Source organism: Martes martes (assembly GCF_963455335.1).
Source record: "Martes martes genome assembly, chromosome: 15".
In the NCBI taxonomy this organism is placed as follows: Eukaryota; Metazoa; Chordata; class Mammalia; order Carnivora; family Mustelidae; genus Martes; species Martes martes.
Genome location: NC_137903.1, coordinates 67,087,163 through 67,113,238, shown reverse-complemented (window position 1 = coordinate 67,113,238; position 26,076 = coordinate 67,087,163). Strand labels below are relative to the sequence as shown.

General features: G+C 35.4%; 1 protein-coding gene across 3 annotated transcripts in view; it reads right to left on the bottom strand.

Annotated features, from left to right (window-relative positions):
- Positions 1 to 26,076, bottom strand: part of KIFAP3 (kinesin associated protein 3) — a 178,687-nt gene that overhangs the window by 52,680 nt on the left and 99,931 nt on the right. For all 3 annotated transcript variants that reach the window (XM_080823969.1, XM_080823971.1, XM_080823970.1), the window contains exons 11-16: positions 20,638 to 20,738; positions 11,421 to 11,529; positions 9,559 to 9,671; positions 8,850 to 9,015; positions 8,106 to 8,231; positions 2,964 to 3,062 (exon numbers count right to left, since the gene is read on the bottom strand). In XM_080823969.1, the coding sequence (XP_080680095.1) occupies positions 2,964 to 3,062; positions 8,106 to 8,231; positions 8,850 to 9,015; positions 9,559 to 9,671; positions 11,421 to 11,529; positions 20,638 to 20,738 (714 nt within the window). The remainder of the gene's footprint in view (positions 1 to 2,963; positions 3,063 to 8,105; positions 8,232 to 8,849; positions 9,016 to 9,558; positions 9,672 to 11,420; positions 11,530 to 20,637; positions 20,739 to 26,076) is intronic.

Genomic DNA, 26,076 nt, shown 5'->3' with positions numbered 1-26,076 from the left:
AACCCTGGTTTTTGAACACCAAAACACCAGGCAAAAGCACTCTAGCAATCTTTATACAACCTTAAGGGATGGATGCAAGCATCAGATCGAACTAGCACTCCTAGTGCTTTTGTAAAAATTTTAAATCAGCAGATTTTTTAATGTCCCATTTCCTCCATTATCAACATACTATATTCTTCAGAATAACTATTTAAAAAGTACTCAGTTCAGATCCAGTGGCTTAACAAAAATCAAATTTGGGAGAAAATAAAGTTATGCTGAGAAGAAAAATCAAATGGAAGTTGTCTTAAAGATTGTGGCCTTTGAGAATAAGGAACTGACAGTGCATCTTGAACAGACCAGGTTAGAGACGTCTCTTCACTAAGTACCAGCACCTGGCACGTTCTACAAATACTTCGTTCTTCGGGAGTCCCAGAAAACCCCTACGTGATACATGTAAACAAAGGTGGTCTTTCAAAGAAGTTACCTAGGAAAGCTATGCCTTCTCTTTCATGTCTTCTAACATGTGTTTCAGAGATGCTCAACCCAGAAAAGCGTATTAAAATTTCTGAGAAAACCCTGTAGCAAGAAAACCTGTTTAATTGCGTGTATTCCCAACTCATTTATCAAAGAACCTTTTTCCATTAAGCAACTATTAAAAAAAAAAAAGTTCCACAGAACACCACTGGGGAAAGTGAATTTATTCCAATGATATGAAGACTTACTGAAAAGAGTGTATTGGAACTTATTTTCCTGAGAAAGTCAGTTTATAAACCACATTTTAAAAATACTCCTTTGTGATAAAAGAAGATCTCTCTAACGTAATTAAGGCAAAACAGTATTTGCATATTGAATGCCCCTATCAAAATGAGTATTTCTCAGTTAGACTTGTTACTCTTCAGACTTGCCTTCTGGGAGCCTTTATATGGCTCCAGAAATCAATCTAGTCCTCAAAAGCAAGGCAATTTCCTCCAAAGATGATACTTATGATCTTGTGTCATTGGCTTTGAATATAATACTGAAGGAATTGCAAATGTTCTGAGTGAGGACCCAGATCATTAAAAAAAGAAAAAGAAAAAAGTCTCCCAAGGTATTACTCCTAAAAGAGCATTTGTCATTTAGACACATGTTCATTGACCAAACAAGTACTAACCACATGTCAGATACTATGTTAACTTCTGAGGACAGATGAAGATGAGGAAGACAAAATTGGTCCTTAAGCTGAAGAGCTCAAAATCTTTTGGTAAAAACAGGCATACAAATACACAATTTGAAGTTCTTTATTGAAGGTCAAAATAAATTACTCCTCCTGGGAAGGAGGGAGCTTAACTGCATTAGAAAGGCTTAACTGAGAAGACGGCTTATAAATCTGCCTTTGATGAGCTGGGATTATTAGGCTAAGAAAGAGAAAAATGCATTTTAGGCTGCTAAGGCACACAAAGAGGCAATAAGATGGGCCTGTCCGATCTGACGACAAACTGTGGTGTGCTAAGAGAAACTGCATACTGTAGAGTTAAAGGAGAGAACTTTGCAAAAATAGATTATGGTCAAGTTAAATGTGGATTTTTCACATGGGTAAAGAAGAACTTTACCAGTGGAGTTCAAAAGCAGATTTTTTTTTTTGTACACAAAAAAGCAGATCACCAACGTGTGTGTGTGTGCACGCGTGCGTGCGCGCGCACACACACACACACACACACATTCAGCTTAGATGCTACTTCTACTGCCAGCATTTCATGACATCCCCAGACTTGGTTATATATCTTCTCCTGTGCCCAATGCACACACCTTTATGACATTAATACACTGAATTATAATTTTATATTTCTTATTTACTTATCTCGCCAATCAGACTATAAACTCCTTGAATAAAGAGACTGATACTTTTTATACATCTAGCACTTAAAACATTATCTGTTAGAGGCTTAGCACTTGGCAGATGTTTACATGATGAATGATTATATGTAACGGAAGAGACAGCAGATACAAAACGTTCAGCAATGAGACTGGGTGGATGGTACTTTCATCACCCACTCTGAATACAGAAGGCAGACTGTTTTTTAGGAGAAAATGTTGGTATTGAGTATCCTTTTTTTTTTTTTTTTAAGATTTTATTTATTTATTTGATAGAGAGATCACAAGTAGGCAGAGAGGCAGGCAGAGAGAGAGAGGAGGAAGCAGGCTCCCTGCTGAGCAGAGAGCCCGATGCGGGGATCATGACCCGAGCCGAAGGCAGAGGCTTAACCCACTGAGCCACCCAGGCGCCCTCTGAGTACCCTTTTGATAACAATCAACTATCACTTACTATCTCTGTTTGTTAGAAACAACTACAGGCACTTTTAAGTCCATTGGTACTTAGGAACAATCATACAGGGCAGGATATCTTCTTTTCATTGTAATAATATTACGGCCATTTTACAGATGAAAGATTTTATGCTCAAGGGAGATTAGATAATTTATCCAAGGTCTTGCAGCTTTTAAGTGGCAAAAGGTAACCTAAAATTTGGACTATTTGATTATAATGCTCTTTAGATCGGTGGAAGACATCCAGATGGCAATTAGCAACAAATGCCTAGGACTCAAAGAGATTTTGAAGACAGTAAATACTTAGTATAGAGTTGGTAGCAGATGTCATGGGAACAGATGTATTTTCCCATATAGAGTGAATATGATAAGATTTTTGAAAGAGTACTAAGGGTAGTCCTAGGAACATCTGATAGTTAAGTTAATAGAGAATGAAGTTCTAATACGTGTGTTAAGTTCTTAGGAACCACAGCATGACAAGTTAATAGAATTGTTTGCAAGATTCTACCTATAACAGATTTGGGGTCACCAGCTTCCATGAAAAATATCTAGCCTTCTAAAATTATTTTGAAGTTTGGTATTTTTATATTACTTTAACATATGCTAGAAAAAATACCTAAAGATGCATTTTTTTCTGAGTATGTGAATGTCAATATCTATCGTAAACATTAAAAGGATACGCGTTTCCTTGATTATGACATCTCTCGTGGCTTGGTGGAAAACCATCTGGTAGAAGACGTAAATTATCTGACATACAAATTCATCATCTTCTTGTTGAGCTGAAAGGAAGCAGAACACTTCAAATGAAAGAATGCTAGAGTTATATATAAAACTGAAAAACATTGACTGGAATAGTGGAGAATGAGAAAACTAAAAGTGACAGGAGATAGGTAAGGGACAACCAGTTTACATTATTTATAATACATGGTGGCATATGCAATTTATATATTTAGGTATTTTTTCTAAATTCCATGATGATAATCAGTGAGGAAATTTATAACATATTTTCAGAAGTTTCAGTAATTTTGGTTACAGTTCAACTAAATAGGTTAAATTACTTTGAAATACAAGGTAAAAAATAAGATTAAAAAAAATATATCAGCTCTGAGTTTAAACCAGACTATCTGAGACTGTCTCAAAAGATCAGGTTGTACTTAAGAAGAACGGAAGGACAAAACTGGTTTAAGAACATAGTAATAGTGCTTCTCTATAATTCTCAACATATTTTGCCAACAGGTATAAAGAAATTATTAAATTAACTTCTACGTCCCTAATGTAAAATGGTAACACTTACTTTTTTGTTTTCGGTTTGGTCCATCATAAGAATTTCTAAAACAACTCTAATTTGTGAAATAAATCTGGTTCTATATTTTGCCTTTATAATATTGACTTTACATGAGAAAAAAAAATCACACCTTCTGAATTCTAAGTTTTTGGTAGAAAAACCACTATAAAGACATATTATTCTTGAATAATGTTTAAAAGAGTTAAATTTTACTTATTGTCATAAAGTAAGTTATTTCAGTTTTAATCAAATTGATTATAATAGTAAAAATAATGTTATATAACCACAAGGATAATTAAATTAGATGTTTAATATAATACAAAGAATAGTTTAACAGAATAGCTGATGTCCACTGATTACTATGTAATGGCAAAAGCAAACACTTACAGAAATCTAATTTTTAGGTACTGGTTATGAAATTTGATATATTAATAGTTTTTTGTCAACTCTTGACAACAGTTCAAAGATATCTGTTAGACACAGACTTATGGGTCAACAGAGCATCTAACTAGTTGTGTAGAAAAAATTGTGGGCCCCTTAAAGTCCAAAGGAGTCTCTTCAATAAATGGTGCTGGGCAAATTGGACAGCTATGTGTAGAAGAGTGAAACTCGACCATTCTCTTACACCGTACACAAAGATAAACTCAAAATGGATAAAAGACCTCAACGTGAGGCAGGAATCTTTCAAAATCCTAAAGGAGAACATAGGCAGTAACCTCTTCGACATTGGCCACAGCAACTTCTTTCAAGGTATGTTCCAAAGGCAAAGGAAACAAAAGCAAAAATGAACTTTTGGGACTTCATCAAGATCAAAAGCTTCTGCACAGCAAAGGAAACAGTCAACAAAACAAAGAGGCAACCCACAGAATGGGAGAAGTCATTTGTAAATGACACTACAGACAAAGGGCTGATATCCAAGATCTATAAAGAACTCCTCAAACTGAACACACACAAAACAGATAATCATGTCAAAAAATGGGCAGAAGACATGAACAGACACTTCTCCAATGAAGACATACAAATGGCTAACAGACACATGAAAAAATGTTCATCATCATTAGCCATCAGGGAGATTCAAATCAAAGCCACATTGGGATACCACCTTACACCAGTAAGAATGGCCAAAATTAACAAGACAGTAAACAACGTGTGTTGGAGAGGATGTGGAGAAAGGGGAACCCTCTTACACTGTTGGTAGGAATGCAAGTTGGTGCAGCCACTTTGGAAAACAGTGTGGAGGTGCCTTAGAAGATAAAAATAGAGCTACCCTATGACCCAGAAATTGTACTACTGGGTATTTACCCCAACGATACAGATGTAATGAAAAGAAGGGCCATCTGTGCCCCAATGTTTATAGCAGCAATGGCCACAGTCTCCAAACTGTGGAAGGAGCCAAGATACTCTTTAACAGACGAATGGATAAAGAAGATATGGTCCATATATACAATGGAGTACTATGCCTCCATCAGAAAGGATGAATACCCAACTTTTGTATCAACATGGACGGGATTGGAATAAATTATGCTGAGTGAAATAAGCCAAGCAGAGACAGTCAATTATCATACGGTTCCACTTACTTGTGGAGCATAAGGAATAACACGGAGGACATCAGGAGATGGAGAGGAGAAGGGAATTGGGGTAAATTGGAGGGGGAGACGAACCATGAGATACTGGACTCTAAGGAACAAACTGAGGGTTTTGGAAGGGAGGGAGGTGGGGCATTGGGTGAGCCTGGTGGTGGGTATTATGGAAGGCACATATTGCATGGAGCACTGGGTGTGGTACATAAACAATGAATTTTGGAAAAAATTCACTGAAAAAAAATTAAATTAAAAAAAAAAAAAGTCCAGGGATGCCTGGGTGGCTCAGTTGGTTGAGCGGCTGCCTTCGGCTCAGGTCATGATCCCAGCGTCCTGGGATCGAGTCCCACATCGGGCTCCTTGCTCCGCAGGGAGCCTGCTTCTCCCTCTGCCACTCTGTCTGCCTGTGCTCGCTCTCTCTCTTTCTCTCTCTCTGACAAATAAATAAATAAAATCTTTAAAAAAAAAAAAAAAGTCCGAAGGATTTCCCTCACCTACCTGCCAATGTACCACTCTCCCAGACTACCTGGGCTAAAATTCCATTAATTATTCTCTTGGTATACAGTGTTTCCTCACTTAACCCCAAGGGTTTTAATCTTGAAAACCCATATATTTCTTTATTTTATTTTGTTATAGAAGTACAGTTGACATTTTTTATTCGTTTCAGGTGTACAGCAGTGATTCGACAATTCTATGTATCACTCAACGCTCACCACAGTAAGTGTACTCACCGCCTGTCACCACACATTATTACGGTATTATGGACCGTATTCCCAGAAATCCATGTATTTCTTAAAAAGAGAGGTATAGAGCCTCTGCTTATGATAACCTCATGGCAGAGAACATTAAAACAAGGTAAAAAAAACACCGTGAGCTGGCTCTGTCAGCCTGCTTCATACCTATCTCCACGCTCTCAACCACAGGCAGTGCAGAACAGCGATTCCAGAACAGGTCATCTGTTTCAACTTTCTCCAGCTCATCAGAAAATCCTCATTCTCACTCTGCCAACTACACTGTCTTCACTCATACCTCCCAACTACCTCTCTTTTAATTATTTCTAATTTGAAACCTTCTCTCTGTGAGAAGGGTAGACCGAAGGACATTTATATATACTTTATGTAGGAACACTTCAACTATGGAGGTATTATCTCTAGGACCTATTAAAATGCATTATGTTAAGGAATCTGTAAATCAAATTTTTAAAAATTCAAAAGAGAGTAGTGGGCAAAAGACTTAAATAGGTACTTAACTTTATTAGCCATAACAACTGGCCAATAAATACAAACAGGTACTCAATTATAAGTTCCTAGGGAAATGCAAATTAAAACTGCCGCTCTGAAGGCCACAATGAAAGAGACCAATGATGTCCAGATACGGGGGTGATGTAGAAGAACTGGAACTTCAGCACATTTCTGGTTGGACTGAAAATTGGCACAACTACCTTGAAAAACTTACTGATATTACTTACTAAAGCCAAACATATGGGGACTCTATGCCCCAACAATTCTACTCCTAAGCATATGTCTAATAGGAATGAATACACATATTTACCAAATGAAAGGTTTAAGAATGTCCACAGCAACATTATTTGTAATAGTCCTTCTCCTATCAAAAAAACAAAAAAACCCTATTGTGTACCAAGAGTAGGAAGGATAATAGTGGTATATTTACACAGCAATGAGAAGAAACACAGTTCTGCATACAACACAGAGGAATCTCACATCATAATGTAAGACAAAAAACCTGGATTCTATTTATATAAAGTTCAAAGCCAGACAGAAGTAATCTATACACAATAAAAGAGAGGATAGAAACCAATTTGGATAAGGACTGGGAGGTGACACAGAAGGGACTTTTAGGGTGATGGTGAGGTTTCATTTCCTTATGTGAGTGGAAGTAATGTGGGTGTGGCTCATTTTGAAAAATCATTAAGCCATATTTTTGTATTTTTCTTTATGTATGTTATACTTCAAAAAGGTCTATTAAAATAATACAAAATGCACATATATTATACCTGTACAGGAAAGACTGAGATTAGAGTGTCTTTTTAGGCTTCCCATACTTTGCAAAATTTCTGTATTAAAGCCCTAACCCCACTTTAATTTTGAGACAGGTCTATAAGGAAGTAATTAAGGTCAAATGAGGTCATAAGGGTGGAGTCCTGACCCCACAGAATTAGTATCCTTATAAGAAGAGGTACCAGAGTGTTGTGTGTGTGCTTGTACTCTCTTGCTTGTGCTCTCTGCCCTGTGGGAATGTGAGAACATCAAGAAGGTGGGCTTTGGAAGCCAGGAAGAAAGGCCTTATGAGGAACCAATCTGGCTGGCACTTTGATCTTAGACTTCCCAGCCTCCAGAACTATGAGAAAAAAAATACATAGTTTTGTTTAGGCCACCCAGTCTTTTTGTTATAGCAGCCTAAGAACACTAACACAGGTTCTAGAGAACTTGACGGTAACAGAATATTAGATTCAGATAGATTTTGTATACCATGTGGAAAACAATGAATCCTGGCCCCTTAAAAACAACACAAAGGTAAGGCAAAAACTCTATCCAGGCCTCATCGTCCAATACTATAACCATAGCCACTGTGGCTAATTAAATTAAATACAAAATTCAGATTCTCAGTCCCAATAGCCACATTTCAAGTACTCGACAGCCACATGTGTTGGATAGCACAAATAGAGAACACTTTCTTCATTATAGAAAGTTTAGAGGATAATACTGGACTAAGGAGGGAATAGGATGCTTTGAATGAGCTTCCAAATGAACCTTCTGATTAAAAAAAGGGTTTGCACAACACAGGAGAGCTGATTCAATCAACACAAAGCTCAACAGAAAGAAGATAAGATAGAATATTAGTATTTCATGATTGCAGATCTTTTATATTTAAAAGTGTTAACTAATACCCTGTTTATATATTAACATAAAAATGAAATAAAATAAATTATAATTTACCATTTAGCAATTCAATGAGTGCAGGGATTATCCCAGATTTGGCTAGCAGCGCAGCACAAGAGTCATCCATAGACACAGTTCCGATCATTATGACCACTTCTAAGACAAGGTCATCTTCTGCAGCACCTAGTCAAGTCAAACCACAGAAAGCTCAGTGAAATGTCCTGATCCAAATCCATTTATATTACCAAAACTTGGAATGCACAGAAGAAATATTGTAAGCTACTATATCATTTCTTATGAAGCCTTACTTAACATGCTTATAAATTTGTCCTCTTCCCCACATTTCTAAGCTCAATGAGGACAGACAGTTCAAAGTGTTGGGGGAGGGCAGTAGAGAAGTGAGGATACGTCTCTGAAAATATAAATGAAGGACAATGTAAACCGAGAAAATAGAAGACTCACTTGAATGTCTCAAAGAACTTTCTGTGTGCAGGTGTATGCATATATAGAGATATATGGCATTTGGTAATTTTAAAAAGAAAGGATAAAAAAATAAGCAGGATAAGGAAGGGAAACTAATATTAAGAAAACATACTGTTAGGAAGAATAATACATAAATATAAGAGGAGATCTACTGACCACCTCTCTGGGAAGAAGAAACTAAACTGAGCTGAAACTCAAGGTGTAGGAAGAAAACGCATCACCTAGTATATTGGTCAGAAAATACTGCTTGAGCAGCCTTATCCACAACAGAAAGAAATAACTTAATGATTATGCAAAAGGAAAATACTTAGCACAGACCTGGTTTTAGTTTATCCTTGAGATACGGAACTAACTTGTACTCCTTAAGAACCAATTCCCAGTCTAAGTCTGGGATGGTCAAATTTGCAAGAGTTCCCAAACATTCAATCACAAACTCCTCTTCCTCATCATTAGAGATCTGGGCTGCAAGGTCCCCAACATAATCCTAAATAAAACAGAATTTTAATACACATTTAAAATATGATTGCTGCAGAAAAGCCAATCTGATAATGTAGCCATAGGAAGAAAAAAAGAAGTATCAAACATGATTCTCATTTCAATAATCTTAAACCAAACTGCTATACGAGCCATTGGTTTAAGGGTTGTTTGTTTGTTTATTTATTTATTTATTTTTAGTAATCTCTACATCCAACATGAGGTTCAAACTCACAATCCTGAGATTAAAAGTTCCATGCTCTTCCAAATGAAGCCAGCCAGGTGGCCCAGGAGCCAAAGGTTTAAAAGGCAAGAAAACTGGAGTGAGGATGGAAGGTAAAGGGTAGGGGATCATAAAACAAAACAACTTTAGAACTTAGACTGAGATTTCTAGAAGCTAAACTTACAAGAAGTTGATAAAAAAAAGCAGCAACTTGGGTTATGAGTTAATATTTGATAAGAGCTCAGTAAGAGTTTTATTTCCAAATGTAGCACTTTAAAGCTTTAATTTCCAGGCTATTTTAATAGACAGAAACAAAGAAACTATACTTACAATAAATAAATTTTTAGTTGGTCCATCATGCTGGGAAATATTCCTAATCATTTTCATCAGCAATGGATCCTTGAACTTCAGAGCCCTCTTCATGAGCATCTTCAGCCCGTTTCCTACAAAACACCAGAAACTCCTTCATTAGAATTAAGGTTCATTTAAGTTTAATGATTTTTTGTAGTTGTTTATAATTCTCAAAAAAACCCCAATCTACACATAGTAAAATGCATGAATCTTAAGTGTACATTAAATTAATTTTGATAAATTTATGCCCCTGGGTAATTCATACCCATATCAAGATATAGAATATTTCTATTCACTCCAGAGAGTGCCCCTTCTCAGTCAATTCTCTTCCCCAAATGTGATCGCTTCTCTTTTCTTTTTCCGCTTCCCCCTATTGTCTTCCTTCTCTTTCTTCTTTTTAAACATAGATTAATTTTATCTGTTCTAGAATTACACATAAATGTATGTGCGCTTTTGTGTGTGGAATCGGCACCACAAATTTAAAAAATGTAAATGCTTTTTGATCCAGAAAATTTGTTCTTCTAGGAACGAATCTTTTTTTTTTCTTTTTTATTATTATTTTTTAAATTTTTAAATTAACATATATTATTAGCCCCAGGTATACAGGTCTGTGAATTGCCAGGTTTACACACTTCACAGCACTCACCATAGCACATACCTTCCCCAATGTCCATAACCCAATCACTCTTTCCTTACCCCCTTCCCCCTCGGGCAATCCTCAGTTTGTTTTGTGAGATTAAGAGTCTCTTATGGTTTGTCTCCCTCCTGATCCCATCTTGTTTCATTTATTTCTAGGAATGAATCTTAAGAATATAAAAATGGAAATTTGAACAGTTTCAGAGAAAGGAAAATTACAGCAGCATGGTTTGTTACAGAAAGGAAGTGACAACAAATTAAATATCTAAAATATCTGATTAAATTCTAGAAAATCCCTTAATGGATTATTTTGTAGCTATTAGCAATTATGTCTTATATGTTTGGATCAACCAGGAAATCAAAAAAGAACTTAGACAATTCATGGAAACCAATGAGAATGAAGACACTTCAGTCCAAAACCTATGGGATACAGCAAAGGCGGTCCTAAGGGGGGGGAATATGTAGCCATCCAAGCAATAATGTTTTATAAAAGTATTTAATCACATGGAACAAGATTCAAGATATTACTAACTTAAAAAAAATTTTGTCACCATATATAGATAGAAAAACGCCATTTTAGAAATATACGGATGCAGACCCGTACCCCTGAAACAAATTATGCATTATATGTTAATAATAATAATAATAATAATATACAGAAGCATTGTACCAAAATTTTATCTATCATTATCTCTGGATAATGAGAATAAAGATTTTAATTTTTTCCTATTTACTCATTTGTCATTTTTTTTTTGCTTTAAAACAAACATATATACTTTTCAAATAAGAAAAAACTACTGAGCAGGCTCCAAAATATCATAATGCATGACAAGCTACTTTACGAAGTTATTATCTAAACAAATACCTAATACATATTTTTCTAGTGAATTATCTTACACTGTAAGAGATTGTTTTGCAAATAAAGAGTTTTGTTTCACCTAGAAATGTTTTCAAAATTCAAATTTCAATTAAGGATAACTAAACCCTGGTTTATAAAATGTTACTAAAGGGTGTTTCTACGCATGACATAAGAGTATTTATTCTGAATCCATGTGACCTTCAAAGATGAGAGCTATAAATTTTTACAACTATTTAAAAATAGGATTTATGTAACTAGTATAATTCTTAATTCCTAATTATTTCTTTTCCGCCATTTGCCAGTCGCCATATGATGGAGGTCATCTATGAAGCTCAAAGGCACTAACCTTCACAGATAAGCTGAACATTCCTTTTGTTAGCAGCAAGATTAATGCAGAAGGAAATGAGTTCCAAGTCAATTCGTTCATCTGAACATTCAAACAGCATCTTCATTAACTAGCAAAAAGCACAGGAAATATTTTATTCAAAAAATACCAAAAATACCAGAAGTCTTTTATTACAATGTATTATCTTAGATCTTATGTTGGGAATAATAAAATACAATTATATTTCAACTCACAGAAGTGGTAGGCTGTCACTATTGACTAATTGAATGAATTAATGGTTAATGAACTACAAGATGTTCGGTTAAATACAGACTACCAAGTAACAGTGGAGAATACAAGAGGAATATTAGCTACAGCCTTTGCATTTAAGGAATTTAAAACACTGTATAGAAGTAGAGCATTCTGAGCAAAGGAAATAGCTTGTGCACAGGTTACAAGGTAAGGAAGAACAAAAAAAGCCAAGCATGGGTGCAGTGAGTTAAAGTGTTCACAGATAAAGGTAAAAGCCAGATCATGCAGGGTGTTGAAGTACGTGTTAAAGATGTGGGGCTTCATTGAAAGGATAATGGGAAGCCATTAAAGGCTTCTAAATAAGTAAAATGTCAGGATAAGATTTGTATTTCAAAATGATCTGGGCAGTGTGGAAAATAGGCTGAAACAGAATAAGCAAATGTGGGGAAACCATCTCGAAGACAAGAGGAAAAGTCCAGGTAAGATGGTGACTACTTGTGCTAGATGGGGCCGTGGGGAGAGAGAAAAAAGGATGGATTAGAGATATCTTTAGGAGCAAGAATCAAAATGGGATTTAATAGCTGACTAGATACTGGGGTTAAGGGAGAGGAAGGGCCAAAAATGACTCCCAGGTTTCTGTGCTGAGCAACAACACGGATGGTACCACTAACATTTTCCAAACATGAGAAACTAGAGTAGAAGGAAAGGGAAGTAAAGGGAAGATAGTAATATTGGTTTTAAGTATGCTGAGTTTAATAAGCTGCTTATGCAACAGTCTGGTGCAGATATTCAGTAAAAGTTATAAACGCAACCCTGAGTTTACAAGAAATGTTTGCACCAGAGATTTAGGAATGATCATATATGACTGATGACTGAAGCTGTAGGCTGGATCCAGTCTTCTGGGCATAGATCGAGAATGAGAAAAGGACTCTATAATGGTAAGAGGAAGAGAGGGGGGATCTGAAAAGCAGCAAACAAAAGAACAGAAATCTAGGAAAATGCAGGCGACCCAAGCCATCTGTCAGTAATTGGTATTTGTCATGATGAGAGACAGTCGCGATATTAAAGAAGAAATGAACAAACTTTATGCTACAGGTTTGAGAAACTAGTCTTCTGTGATTGGTAAATCAGCAGATTAACTTAGTGTATATTATGTAAAGATACTTTCCTCTAAGTCATATTGCTAAGACATGTGGAAGTCAATCCTATAATTTATTACCTAAGAATTTCTTATGTCATGTCTCAGGGCCATACCTTTTTAGACCAACATGCCTCTGTGAATCCAGTAGGTGAATAATAACTATTTGTTGTCTGGTTAGACCCTATTCTGTAAAATCTTGTTTTAATGATTTTCCATGTAGTTTCAGATAACTTTCAAGTTTCAGAAGGGATATATAGTCAACATATAAAAATCAATTGCATTTCTATGTGCTAGCTATGAACAACTAGAAACCAAAATTAAAAGCACAAATCTGGAGCAACTGGGTAGCACAGCCCTTTAAGCGTCTGACTCTTGGTCTCAGCTCAGGCCCTGATGTCAGGGTCGTGATCTCGAGCTCCATGCTCAGCGCAGAGCCTGCTTGAGTTTCTCTCCTTTCTTTGCCCCGCCTCCCCAACTCTCTCTCTTTCTAATAAATAAATCAATCTTTTTTTTTTTTTTTTTTTGAGATTTGTCAGAGAGAGAGCGAGCACAGGCAGGCAGAGTGGCAGGCAGGGGCAGAGGGAGGAGCAGGCTCCCTGCGGAGCAAGGAGCCTGATGTGGAACTGGATCCCAGGATGCTGGGATCACGACCTGAGCCGAAGGCAGATGCTTAACTGACTGAGCCACCCAGGCATCCCCAAAAATCAATCTTTTAAAAAAATAAAATAAAAACACAGATCCACTTACAATTGCTCCAAAAATACCTAGATAGGTATAATGTTAACAAAACTATCCTCTTTTATATATATATATATATATATATATATATATATATATATATATGCTGAACACCACAAAACATTACAGTAGGTGAATAGTTGGCAATGTATCATGCCTTTTTCCAGAGGGCAGCTCTTTAACCACAAATGTTGCTACTAATGGAATATTTATATAAAGAATCATTAACACTAATAATATTACAGAATGAAAAAAATTCTATGGAAAACTAAAATAATCTTAATATACTGGATATACATTTAGCAGATTTTGCTACCCATCTATATATTAAGTACCAATTAAAAGTAAATTATAAATTAATAAAAATGTAGGTGACAATCCTCTAATGTAATTAGTATGTTTTTCATACGCTAGTTAAAAACTTCCTATAGATTTTTCCAAAGTTTTATTTATGCAAGAAATTTCTTTACAATAACAAAAATCTGCTACATCAAAGCAAAATATGTTGCTATTTACTTGAAATTAACCTTGTAGTATGAAAATTGCCCTTACAAATGGGGTTAGAGATGATCTGTTTAGAAGCTGAGGGGTTTTGTTTTGGTAATTTTCATGTTAAATCTGGGGCAAAGTAATCAGAAACTAGATTTTTAAAAAATAATGCACAGTTTGAAATCTTATCCAACTATCCCCCACCCTCGTCAAATCAAGAGAAATTAGGACTAAATGTGAATGAAATGTATCATGATATAGAATTAGCTTCTCATAATAGGAAAAAGAAACATTTCAATTTTAATTAAAGCATTCATATTTAAACATAATAGTTTCGTTCAAACTCCATGTGCAACATTATGTCTCTAATTTGATTGCTACCCAGGCACTTCAAAAGTAACTGTAATTGCTGACAACTAGGAAATATTAAAACTAGATTTGTTTTGTTTTAACTATGTCCATTGTCAGCTTTTCCTAATTTAACAGGAAGGCACTGAAAGGGCTTCGGCCTGTGCAATGAAGAGGCAACAGTGTTCAATCAGACTAGTCCCATATTGAGTATCAGATACCAAAGACCCACGACTGAAATCACGGTGTCTAGACTCCCTGGCACCTGACTTCACTTATTTACCAGTGACCAGAGGCCAACCCCCACAGCTCTCTGTACTCAACATACACCTCTACTGCCCCCATTCCCCCACCCAAACATCTTTGAATGATTATGGCAGAACTTCGCATGCCACAGGAATCTCTTCTGACTGGCTACTCCCTGACTCGGCCGTTTGAAGTGATGCTCTGGTTTCTGAACTTCAGCAGATAATGGCAGGCAGGAGCCGAGGGGGCTGTCAGAAAGGACGTTTACCAGCATTCAGCTAAAAAGAAGCATGTAGATCAAAGAGGGGCCAAACAGGACAACTGTGGTGGGAAACATGTGGATCCCTAGGAAGATTCCTACACACTGTTCTAAGGTAAAATACTAAATAACACCATGACATCATTACCTAAACATGTACTTTGATTGGCCCTTCTAATACCAATAAATATTTTTATATGCATCTGGATGGCATTTACACCTATTTAAACAAAACATGCATCTTAGAGGTCTAAATAACAATGAACTGTTAATGTGTACCTTTAACTATTATTACAATACAACTATTAACTCCTGGTTATCCCCAAGTTTGCTTACCTGAAACAATTCACCCACTGAGACCATTAAGATCATATAAAAAGTTAGACTTGCCCTGGACCCCAAATTTTATAGAATGGTAACATAATAGGGAAAAATTAGAATATGCTGGATAACTAGAGGCACTACAGTACAAAAGAAGAAAAGCAATATAATATTGGGAGAGATTATAAGGCATATTGAACATATAATCACCTACTCTGAGTGTTAAAAAATTTACAAAAAATTCCAATTATAGATCTATCTTAGAAAAACATATATGAGAAAGGCAGTATTTAAACTCAATATGAATGGATCCAAAATAATGTGAATGATATGATATTTTACTAATAGTACCTTACTTCTGTATAGTGTTTTATAGTTTATAAAGCTCCTTTATAAAAATATCTAATGTAATTAAAGAATATGACACTCCACATTTTTTTGGTCATTGAAATGAATATGGATGACTACTGAACCATTGCTTTCCTACTTTCAAAGTTATTTTAGGCCTTTCATTTGAAAATCATTTGCAATACTTGACAGTCCTTACTAAACAAAAATTAATGTGCATAATTTCAAAGTTAACTAAGTATTACATTAAGATCTAAACCTCAGATACAGCTTTATTTAATATGCAGATTAATCAGTTGCTGTCACAAATAGTTTGTTCTTTTATATTTTTAGAGATCTTTTATTTTGGGGCGCCTGGGTGGCTCAGTCAGTTGAGCGTCTGTGTTTGGCTCAGGTCATGGTCCCGGGGTCCTGATCGAGCCCCACGTTGGGCTCCCAGCTCAGAAGGGAGACTATTTCTCCCTCTCCCCCCTGCTTGTGCTCCCTCTCTCAAATAAATAAATAAAATCTTTTACAAAAAGATAAAAAAAAAACTTTATTTTTACTTTTTAAAGACTTATTTATTTACTTTAGAGAGAGGCAGACCGAAAGAGAGAGAGCATAAGAGGGGAAGGAGCACAGGGAGAGAGAGAATCCTCAAGCAGACTCAGCACTGTGTGTGGAGCCCAAGGTGGGCCTAGTCCCAGGACCCTGAGATCCTGGCCTGAGCTGAAACCAAGAGTCGGATGCTTAACCAACTGATACACCCAGGTGTCCCAAGAATTCATTAAAAAAAAAAAAAAAAAGATTTTATTTATTTATTTGACAGACAGAGACACAGTGAGAGAGGGAACACAAGCAGGGGGAGTGGGAGAAGGGGAAGCAGGCTTCCCACAGAGCAGGGATCCCGATGCGGGGCTCGATCCCAGGACTCTGGGATCATGGTCTGAACAGATGCTTACCGGCTGAGCCACCCAGGTGCCCCCAAGACTTCATTTTTAAGTAATCTCCACAACCTGAAGATCAAAAGTCACACACCCTACTGACGGAGTCAGTCAGGTGTCTCAACAAATAGTTTAAAGCTTTACTAGTTTTAAAATCATTAATTTGAGCAGCTACTACCTGTGAAAGGAGTATCTCTTTAACTTGGAAGGAAGCTTGGAAATTGTAATTTAATCCCAGATTCCCTTTCCATGATTCTCTTATTCTATAATGAATTTGGCATTGGGTGGCAATCAAGTCATGTCAAGTTTTCCCTAAATATGTCAAAACTGAGTCCTATGAAGTACAAGTTACAGGATGGATACAACTTTAGGACCAAATATATTAAAGAGTATCATTTTGTTTCTCAAAATATGGCCTCATACTAAAAAGCTTCAGGATGTTTGTATGTAATTTAGTACCATCACCTCACTATGCCTATCAGGGTTGAATTTTTATTAAAAAATAATACAGAATGTTGACTACTACATGAGTGTGGGAAGATTTTGTTCATGAAATATAGTTCACAAATGTTCTGAAAACCCCCATTGCAGAAATGTTTGATGTTAGAAAATTATGTCATGAAAACATGCATGAATATTGTTCTTGAAAAGGTATGGGAGAATTTTCTACATACAAACTTTTCAATTGCAATAATAATGTGGCAGAAATGACCCAAACAGGCTTTTACTTCCACTTCTTTTTTAAAAATAAAGTTTTATGTCTCATGTTTGAAATTATACATTCTAAGAGAGGATAATTCCAAATTGAAGATTCAACAAAATAAGTTTTCTGTTCCTTTTTATTTTACATTTATTTCTTTTTTATTTAGTGTTATTTTCTTTAAAATCTAATCTGGATAAAAACATCAATCTGGACAAGAATATTATTCTTTTTTGGCTGCTTTCCAATTCATATCCTGTAGTCAATGGAGTTCTGACACTAAATGGGATTGGAAAAGGAACACCCTTTGAAACTGCAAAGCAGAAACCCTCGGAACATATGGAGTGAGACTGTAGTAAATCACCTGTAATCTCCCTTTGACATGGCTACTCTTTTATTGAAAACTTGTTTGACAAAGAGTTTGATTACACTTTACATTGGCTACAGTCTGACATGTGTTATCTCTGTAAGAAGCCTTGCCTTGTTAGATAAGATACACTGTATATTCTTTGAAGAATATCTATTTCCTATAAACATAATTAGTTCATCCTCCTGACATAAAAAGCTAAGAAATTACCCTTGAGAGTTTATCAGGGTTTTTTTGTTTAAAGATTTTATTTATTTATTTGACAGAGAGACAATGAGAGAGGGAACACAGCATGGGGAGTGGGAGAGGCAGAAGCAGGCTTCCCTCTGAGCAGAGAGCCCAGTGTGGGACTTGATCCGAGGACCCTGGGACCAAGACCTGAGCCAAAGGCAGCTCCTTAATGACTGAGCCCCCCAGGTACCCCGAGCGTTTATCAGTTTTTAATTGCATGTAGATAAAGTATAAAATTCTGGAATAGTAAATTCAATTCTAGAATCATCTCACTAACTTGGAATGAATAAAAAGATGGGCAGTTAGAATAAAAAGTGAAATTATGGTCTATTTTTTACTACATATTATCTTTCAAATAATATACACTGAATAATTTACGTTAGGCTAACAAGGAATTGTCTAGTAGGAATCTTAAGAGGAACTACTTTAGTAAGCGTGACTTACTATTTATATTCCTCTAAAGTGCTTTTTAAAGTGGTATTTTTACTGTTTACTATATATCCTGCAATTTGCTTTTTGTTTTAGAAAAGGACTTCATAAAAAATAATGTAATGTTAAAGACCAGCCCAACAAGGGTTCCAATCACCAGATATTTAAATTAGTGGGGCTCAGTTTAATAAAGACCGATGGCACAATAGTGATTCTGTGAATGTAAATTCCCTAAGAATAAAATGTGTATAATATGTATAGAATTTCCACCCTTACAACATAATCCATGTAAAAAAATCACTAAACTCCTTCAAGACAAAGAGACCTAACATATGAAATATATTAAGCAACTGAGTCTTAGCAAAATCTTTCTTAAGAATGGTACTACAAAGATAAAAGAATTTTGATACAGCATTTTCCCATCAGAGAACACAAAGCATTTAAAATCATCGAGCATAAATAAAATGAAAGGGCAAAGTTAGGAAATATTTGTAATATCAGAAAGAATTAAAATAGTTATTTCATATTGAGATCTCATTTATTAACCCTAAAAATATTAACATGCTGATGGAAAAACTGGTAGAGGACATGAGTAAGTAATTTATAAATAATGTGGATAATAAACATATAAAAACTCTTCAACCTCATCAATATTCGTGGAAATGAAAATAAAAACAGACACATTCCAATTTTAGAGAAATGGTATTAGTCACAGTACTGCTAAACATGAAATACTAGGAAACTGCCCATGTGTCCATCAACAGGTGAATGGATAAAGAAGATACGCATGCAGGTGTGTGTAGGTGTGTGTGTGATGGAATACTAACCAGTCATCAAAAAGAATGAAGTCTGGCCATCTGCAATGACATGGATAGAGCCTGAGAGTATAATGCTAAATGAAATAATTCAGTCAGAGAAAGACAAATACCATATGATTTCACTCATATGTGGAACTTAAGAAACAAAACAAATGAGCACAGAAAAAAGAAAAGAGAGAGAAACTGATGGTTGTCAGAGGGCAGGAGGGTGGGGGGATGGGTGAAGTGGGTGAGGGGGGTAAGGAGTGCACTCGTGGTGATAAGCACTGGATGATGTATGGAGTTTTCGAATTACTACTGCACATCTGATATAATACTTTATATTAACTATACCAGAATTAAAATGAAATAAAGGAAAAAAGTGAAATGCTAGTTGGAAATACAAACATACCTTCTTAGAAGGTAATATGTCAAGCACACAAGTGTTCATACCTTTTGACTTAGTAATTCTACTTTTAGGAATTTAAAGAAAAAGTCAGAGATGTGGATAAACATTACATATTACATATTCCACATTATTTCATTTGTTTACACATGTTTACTTACATCTATTTTTATGTGATAGAATGGAAAAACTAAACAACTTAACAATTTTTAAATTATGATACATTCATGTAATAGGATATTATACAACTATTAGAAATAATTTCTGAAGACAGTTCAATGACTGTTCAATGACATGGGAGAATACATTATGATCTACTAAGTAAATAAGTTAATATACAATTACATATAACATAATCTTAATATATTATTTTTTTAACTATGCAGAAGGAAATGTACCAAAATATTAAATGATTATCTCTGGGCCTGGGATAACAGAAAGTTATTTTCATTTTTACACTGCTCTGTACTTTCCTATCACAAATTCAAAAATTTTTTTGAGTGTTCCAGAATTCATTGTTTATGGTTTTATTCCTTTATTTGACAGAGAGGGACCACAAGCAGACAGAGCAGCGGGCAGAGAGAGTGGGGGAAGCAGGCTCCCTGCTGAGCAGGGAGCAAGATGCAAGGCTCCATCCCAGGACCCTGAGATCATGACCTGAGCCAAGGGCAGAGGCTTAACCCACTGAGCCACCCAAGCACTCCCAAATTATTATTATTATTTTTAAAGATTTTATTTATTTATTTGACAGACAGAGATCACAAGTAGGCAGAGAGAGGGAGGAAGCAGGCTCCCCGCTGAGCAGGGAGCAAGATGCAGGCCTCGATCCCAGAACCCTAAGACCATGACCTGAGCGGAAGGCAGAGGCTTAACCCCTGAGCCACCCAGGCGCCCCTCCCAAATTATTTTTAAGAGAGAATTTTTTTTTTAAAGATTTTATTTATTTATTTGACAGACAGAGATCACAAGTAGGCAGAGAGAGAGGAGGAAGCAGGCTCCCCGCGGAGCAGAGAGCCCGATGTGGGGCTCGATCCCAGGACCCTGAGATCATGACCCGAGCCGAAGGCAGAGGCTTTAACCCACTGAGCCACCCAGGTGCCCTTAAGAGGGAATTTTTAAAGGAAAAACATATCTGGCAAATTAAGAGAGCAAACTGAAAAATGCCTTTTTTTTTATTATTATGTTCAATTAGCCAACATATACTATTGTTGTTAACGTTTTTAAAAAAACTTAAACCACTTACCTGTGGTATACAGTCAGTGTACGCAAACATTGATTTAAAGCGGTCATCCATGCTTATGTGGTAAAGAACACACATTGCTATTTGTTTGTAGTTTTCATTACCTGGGCATAAGAAATCAAGGATGTGATTAAATCATAGATATAACAAATTTTTTAATCTATAACACACAAATTAATACACGAAAACTTTTTTTTTAAATACACTAAAACTTTCAAGCTCCTGAATCAAATCCTTATGCACCCCTAATTAAGAAAATATTTTGAGTTCCCTGTTTCAGTCCCAAAGTTTGGAATACAGTATCTGTGAAATATCACTAATAATCAAGAGATAACATGTATTTTGCAAGGTATGCTTGTGAAAAAAAATTAACCACAAACCAAAGAATTTATCATTTTCAATAGTCTACTATAAAACAGATAGGGTCCCTGGGCCCCAACACTACCCATTCCATCAAAATATGTGATTAATACAGTTCTTGACAGTGATGATATATGCACAATAGTAAGCCAAAAAGTGTATTTAATTCCTATGAATCAGAACTGGAAAAATAATCTAAATGATTTAAAAAGAAGTATGACAGTATTTGTAACATTAAAAAAAAACAGGACTATAAAACATTAAGGGCTATAAACTAAGCATATCTAAGGGCTGCCTCAGAACTCAGAGGTCAGGTGATCTAGCCTTATACACCCTGAAACTGAGAAAAGAGAAGAAAATGATGTATTATAGACTGAAAAATAAAATGCAATCCTTTTACTTAGATAGGCCTTATTTTAAGGACCTATTTATGATCTCCAAGTCAGTGACAGAACTAGAATTAGAGAAGTTGTTTAACTAAAAAGTTTTATTCAAAATAATATCCTGAGAAATCTTTGAAGATATCTGGAGTTTAAAAAAAAATCAAGCAGATAACTGAATTTAATTGATAAATATGAAGTATGAAGATTTTAAGTATGTTTTAACATGGAGGACCATAAAATTACTAAAATACTTAAGTATTTTTTAAAATTCTGTTTTAGATTCTGATTGAATTTTTTCATATATCAGGCATATCTTTCAAGGTAGTTAGAAATTCTTACGGGACATAAACTTTGGTACTCTCACAAGGCTTAGTAAAGCATATGGAGTTTCCCAATAAATATCTGCTGAGTGATTCTATTTTTAGTATTTAAACAGCATAATGACTGTAGTTAACAATCCTGTATTGTATATTTGAAAGTTACTAAGAGAGTAAACTTTAAAAATTCTCACCACACACACAGTTAACAGTGTGAGGTGATGGATGTATTAACTAATCTTATTGTGGTAATTATGTTGCAATATATACATGTATCAAATCGTTACATCCTATACCTTAAAGTTACATAAAGTTTTGTCAATTTAGATCTCAATAAAACTGGGAAAAAGAGCAGTGATACATTAAAAAAAAATCAGAGGTTAAAACAGAAGAAATAAGTACATTTATTCAAAGACAGAAATTACTAAATTCTAAAAACTCCAGATTTGAGAAATGTATTTTAAGAGGTTCCAGAAGGTTCTTTACAAGTAAGTAAAAAAATATGCTGACCCTTTATCTCTAGCTCTTCTTCTTCCTGGACCTTATATGTTAGATAAAAATATATCATGTGGTAAAGAAGAACAAAGTGAATCTTCAAAACAATCTGCCAAGTGTATATTATCATCCCTGTGTTTCAGATAAGGAACCTAATGCTACACAGCCTTGTAAGTGGTTGAGCAGGGATTTAAACTCTGATTCTAAAATCTTCACCAGGTTATGTTACAATGCCACTCAAAAAAAATTTTTTTTATATCATAAGGTGAAATGGCCTTCTAAGTAATATGTTATTATTGGGTATAAAAGACTGATATGTACTGACATATGATAGAATAAAACATATTTTTGAAATAGAATTTTTAGAAACCTGGACTTTTGGATCTTTTAAAATTATTTCGCTAAAGCTTATTTCCTTTAGCTTTGCAGATTGGATAAAGTGACAGGACCCATTCATATGCTGTCTACAAGAGAGCCATCTGGAACCTAAAGATACATCCTGAATGAAAGTGAAGGGACGGAGAACCATCTTTCATGCCAATGGGCCTTAAAAGAAAGCTAGGGTAGCGATTCTCGCATGAGATAAATTAGATTTTAAACTAAAGACTGTAATCAGAGATACAGAAGGACACTACATCATTCTTAAAGGGTCTATCCACCTAGAAGCTCTAACAATTGTAAATATTTATGCCCCCAATAATGGGAACAGCCAACTACATAAGCCAACTGTTAATAAAAATGAAGATTCATATTGATATGAACACATTAATTGGAGGGGATCTTAACACCCCACTCTCAGTAACAGACAGATCATCCAAGCAGAAAATCAATAAAGAAACAAGAGCACTGAATGACACATTGGACCAGATGGACCTCATGGATATATACAGAACATGCCACCCTAAAACAACAGAATACTCATTCTTCTTGAGCACACATGGAACTTTCTCCAGAATAGACCACATACTGGGTCACAAATCAGGTCTCAACCGATACCAACAGATTGAGATTATTCCCCGCATATTCTCAGACCACAGTGCTTTGAAACTGGAACTCAGTCACAAGAAAAAGTTTGGAAGGAAGTCAAACACTTGGAAGCTAAAGATTATCCTGCTGAATGTTTACATCAACCAGGAAATCCAAGAACAACTTAAACAATTCATGGAAACCAATGAGAATGAAGACACATCAGTCTAAAACCTATGAGATACAGCAAAGGCAGTCCTAAGCGGGAAATACATAGCCATCCAAGCCTCACTGAAAAAAACTGAAAAATCTAGTTTTCAATATCAACATAAAAACGACTTCTTGGGATAAAACAAAAATAAAAATCCATCCATCAGATGAATACATAACTAGTAAACATTCAAATTTAACTAAACATCTGCGAATTCACTAACTTGACCATTTGGAATACAATGCATGAAGAGGCTACGTGTTATATGTGAAATAATGAGATTACTTATTTTATCTGATATTTAATGTCTTTTTCTCTATACCATTATAATTTATAAGAAATTTGCAGAATAAAGAATCCACATCAAATCATTTTAGGTAAGTTTCAGGCCTTCTCTAGTACTTGAAAAACCTCACCACACAATCTGCGGAGCAGATAGACACTGAATGAGGGAGATAAGCTCTAAGGATATTGACCCTAGTCTTAGAAGAAAAGGTAAGGTATAATACAGGAGAAAGTATACCTAATCTGAAGATGAAGATTAGTAAATCTAAGTATTTGCGGGTAAGAATTTTATTTGGAGGAAGATGTAATGCAAAAACTGTGAAATTACTCCAAAAAGAGAAAAGCAGAGACTAATTGGGTACTCCCAACTCCAACAGTTTGTTCTTAGGATCAAAGCCATATAAATAGAAAAGACCAATAGATATTAATAAAGCACATTTTTACACTGCTGAAGGCATTCACTTATACTTATTCTAGTGTAAAACACACCTGCCATAGGAAAATAAATCTTTATATAATTTTTTATAAGATGTAGGTTAAAAGTGAAAAATGCTAACTCTATTCTCTAAGAAGGAAGGTATCTCTTAGGGTTTGGTCAGATCATAATTCATAGTATTAGCTTTTCTCCCCAGAGACTGAGATACTTTTAAATCTTCTCAAGAAGGGTCCTTCAGCAGACTGTCGTGTTCTGAAGGCAAGTCTCTCTTTCTCTGCTATTCTCGCTTCTTTCTTTCTATAGTCTAGTCATTCAGCTGTGGGTATGTTCTAATCCTATATAATATTTACAAAATATTATTTTTTAAACAAAATATTATTTGAAGACTCTTCTCTATGTAGTAGGTTTACTGAAAAGTAGGATTTCAATGCATACAACTTTGTAAATGGTAAAAGAAACAGAGAAATCAATAACCAATAAAAAAGATTCTTCAACATTGAAGTAAATCACCAAACAAATTAAAATTCAGTGTGGAACTAAGAATGAAATAGGAAGCTATTCCATTTTTGGGGAGAGTCTATTGCTTGTATCAATGAAAAGGATTCTAAAAAGGAATCATCTAAGGCGGTGCATCATTCACATAAGATGAGAGAAAAGATTCACTTTTAAGAGCTCTGTACTCCATAAACTAGGTAACAAGGAAGATCCTTTAGAGCTAATGATAATGTATATATAATGATAATACAATTTATATAATGATTTTATATATATATCTCCTTATATACATATACATATATACCACCCAAAGGATATATCATATCATATATATATGGATATATACATACCATGTATATATCATACACATATATATCATCTAAAGGATAACTCAAAGGATATACAATAGAATAGGAAGTCTGGAGAAGAGTCCTAAAATTATAGTTATTTCTAAAAAACAGCTGAAAGAAGTCTTAGCTGTAACAATAATTTACACTACTTGTTCTTACATAGCAAAACTAAATATCTAGTTTCAAGAAGCAGAATGGTTCATTCTGCAGTCAGTCCTTTCTCTTCCATTCATACTCATGGCCAAAGGTGGCAGCTCCTTGCAGTTCTCCACACCTTCCTAATTCTTCTCTATCTGTGATCCTCTATTAAAACAAAAACAAAAACAAACTATGAACATCTTCCCAGTTTCCCATCATCTTTTGTTTCCCCATAATTTTTACCCCAAATGACTATCATGCCCTAAAGCATGCTGAAAACTAAAGGGCTGAGGAAACAGAAGCTGCAGGGGACCCAGGCTATCCTGAAAGACTGTGGACAGCCATTGTTTATATAACCATAGTTCTTTAAGAGGAAAGAGAAAGGGCTAAGCTGACAGCAATATTGTTCCTATTGTATGGTAAGCATGCATTTTCTCATTTACTCTTCTAGCAACTAAAGAGGTAGGTATTCTCTTCGATTTGGAGATGAGGCAATGATATTCATCAAGCCATGGCATTCCTTCAAAGGAAACACTGCCTTGATTCTGAGATTCAAATCTAGGTGTGAACTACAAAGCCTGTTCATGGACTTTTATTAAGTCTTCCACGAGGCAGGAGAGAGGCTGACATCAATAATGCCAAGTAAATGTAGGTGACTATCATTACTCCTTAGTGACTTAGAAGGGACTCTACTAGATCTGGGAGTCTTGGGATAGAGAGAAGGTGGCAGAAGAGGAGCTAGAGGACAGGAAGTGCAGAACAACAGTCAGTTACTTATTGGAGGACCTGGGCCCAGGTATGGTAGATTCTAAAGGCTCAAAGAAGTGCCTGACAGGGACAAACTGCATTATCCCCCCAGCAATTTTGGGAACCAGATCTTCAGCAGTTCTAAACCTCAGTTTCACTCAATTGGACAAGAACTGCTATCAAGGTGTGTTTGATTTCATGAGAAAAACAAAGCACTCTTAGAAGCTTAAAAGATGCATGGAGCGGTGAGTGGGCTAAC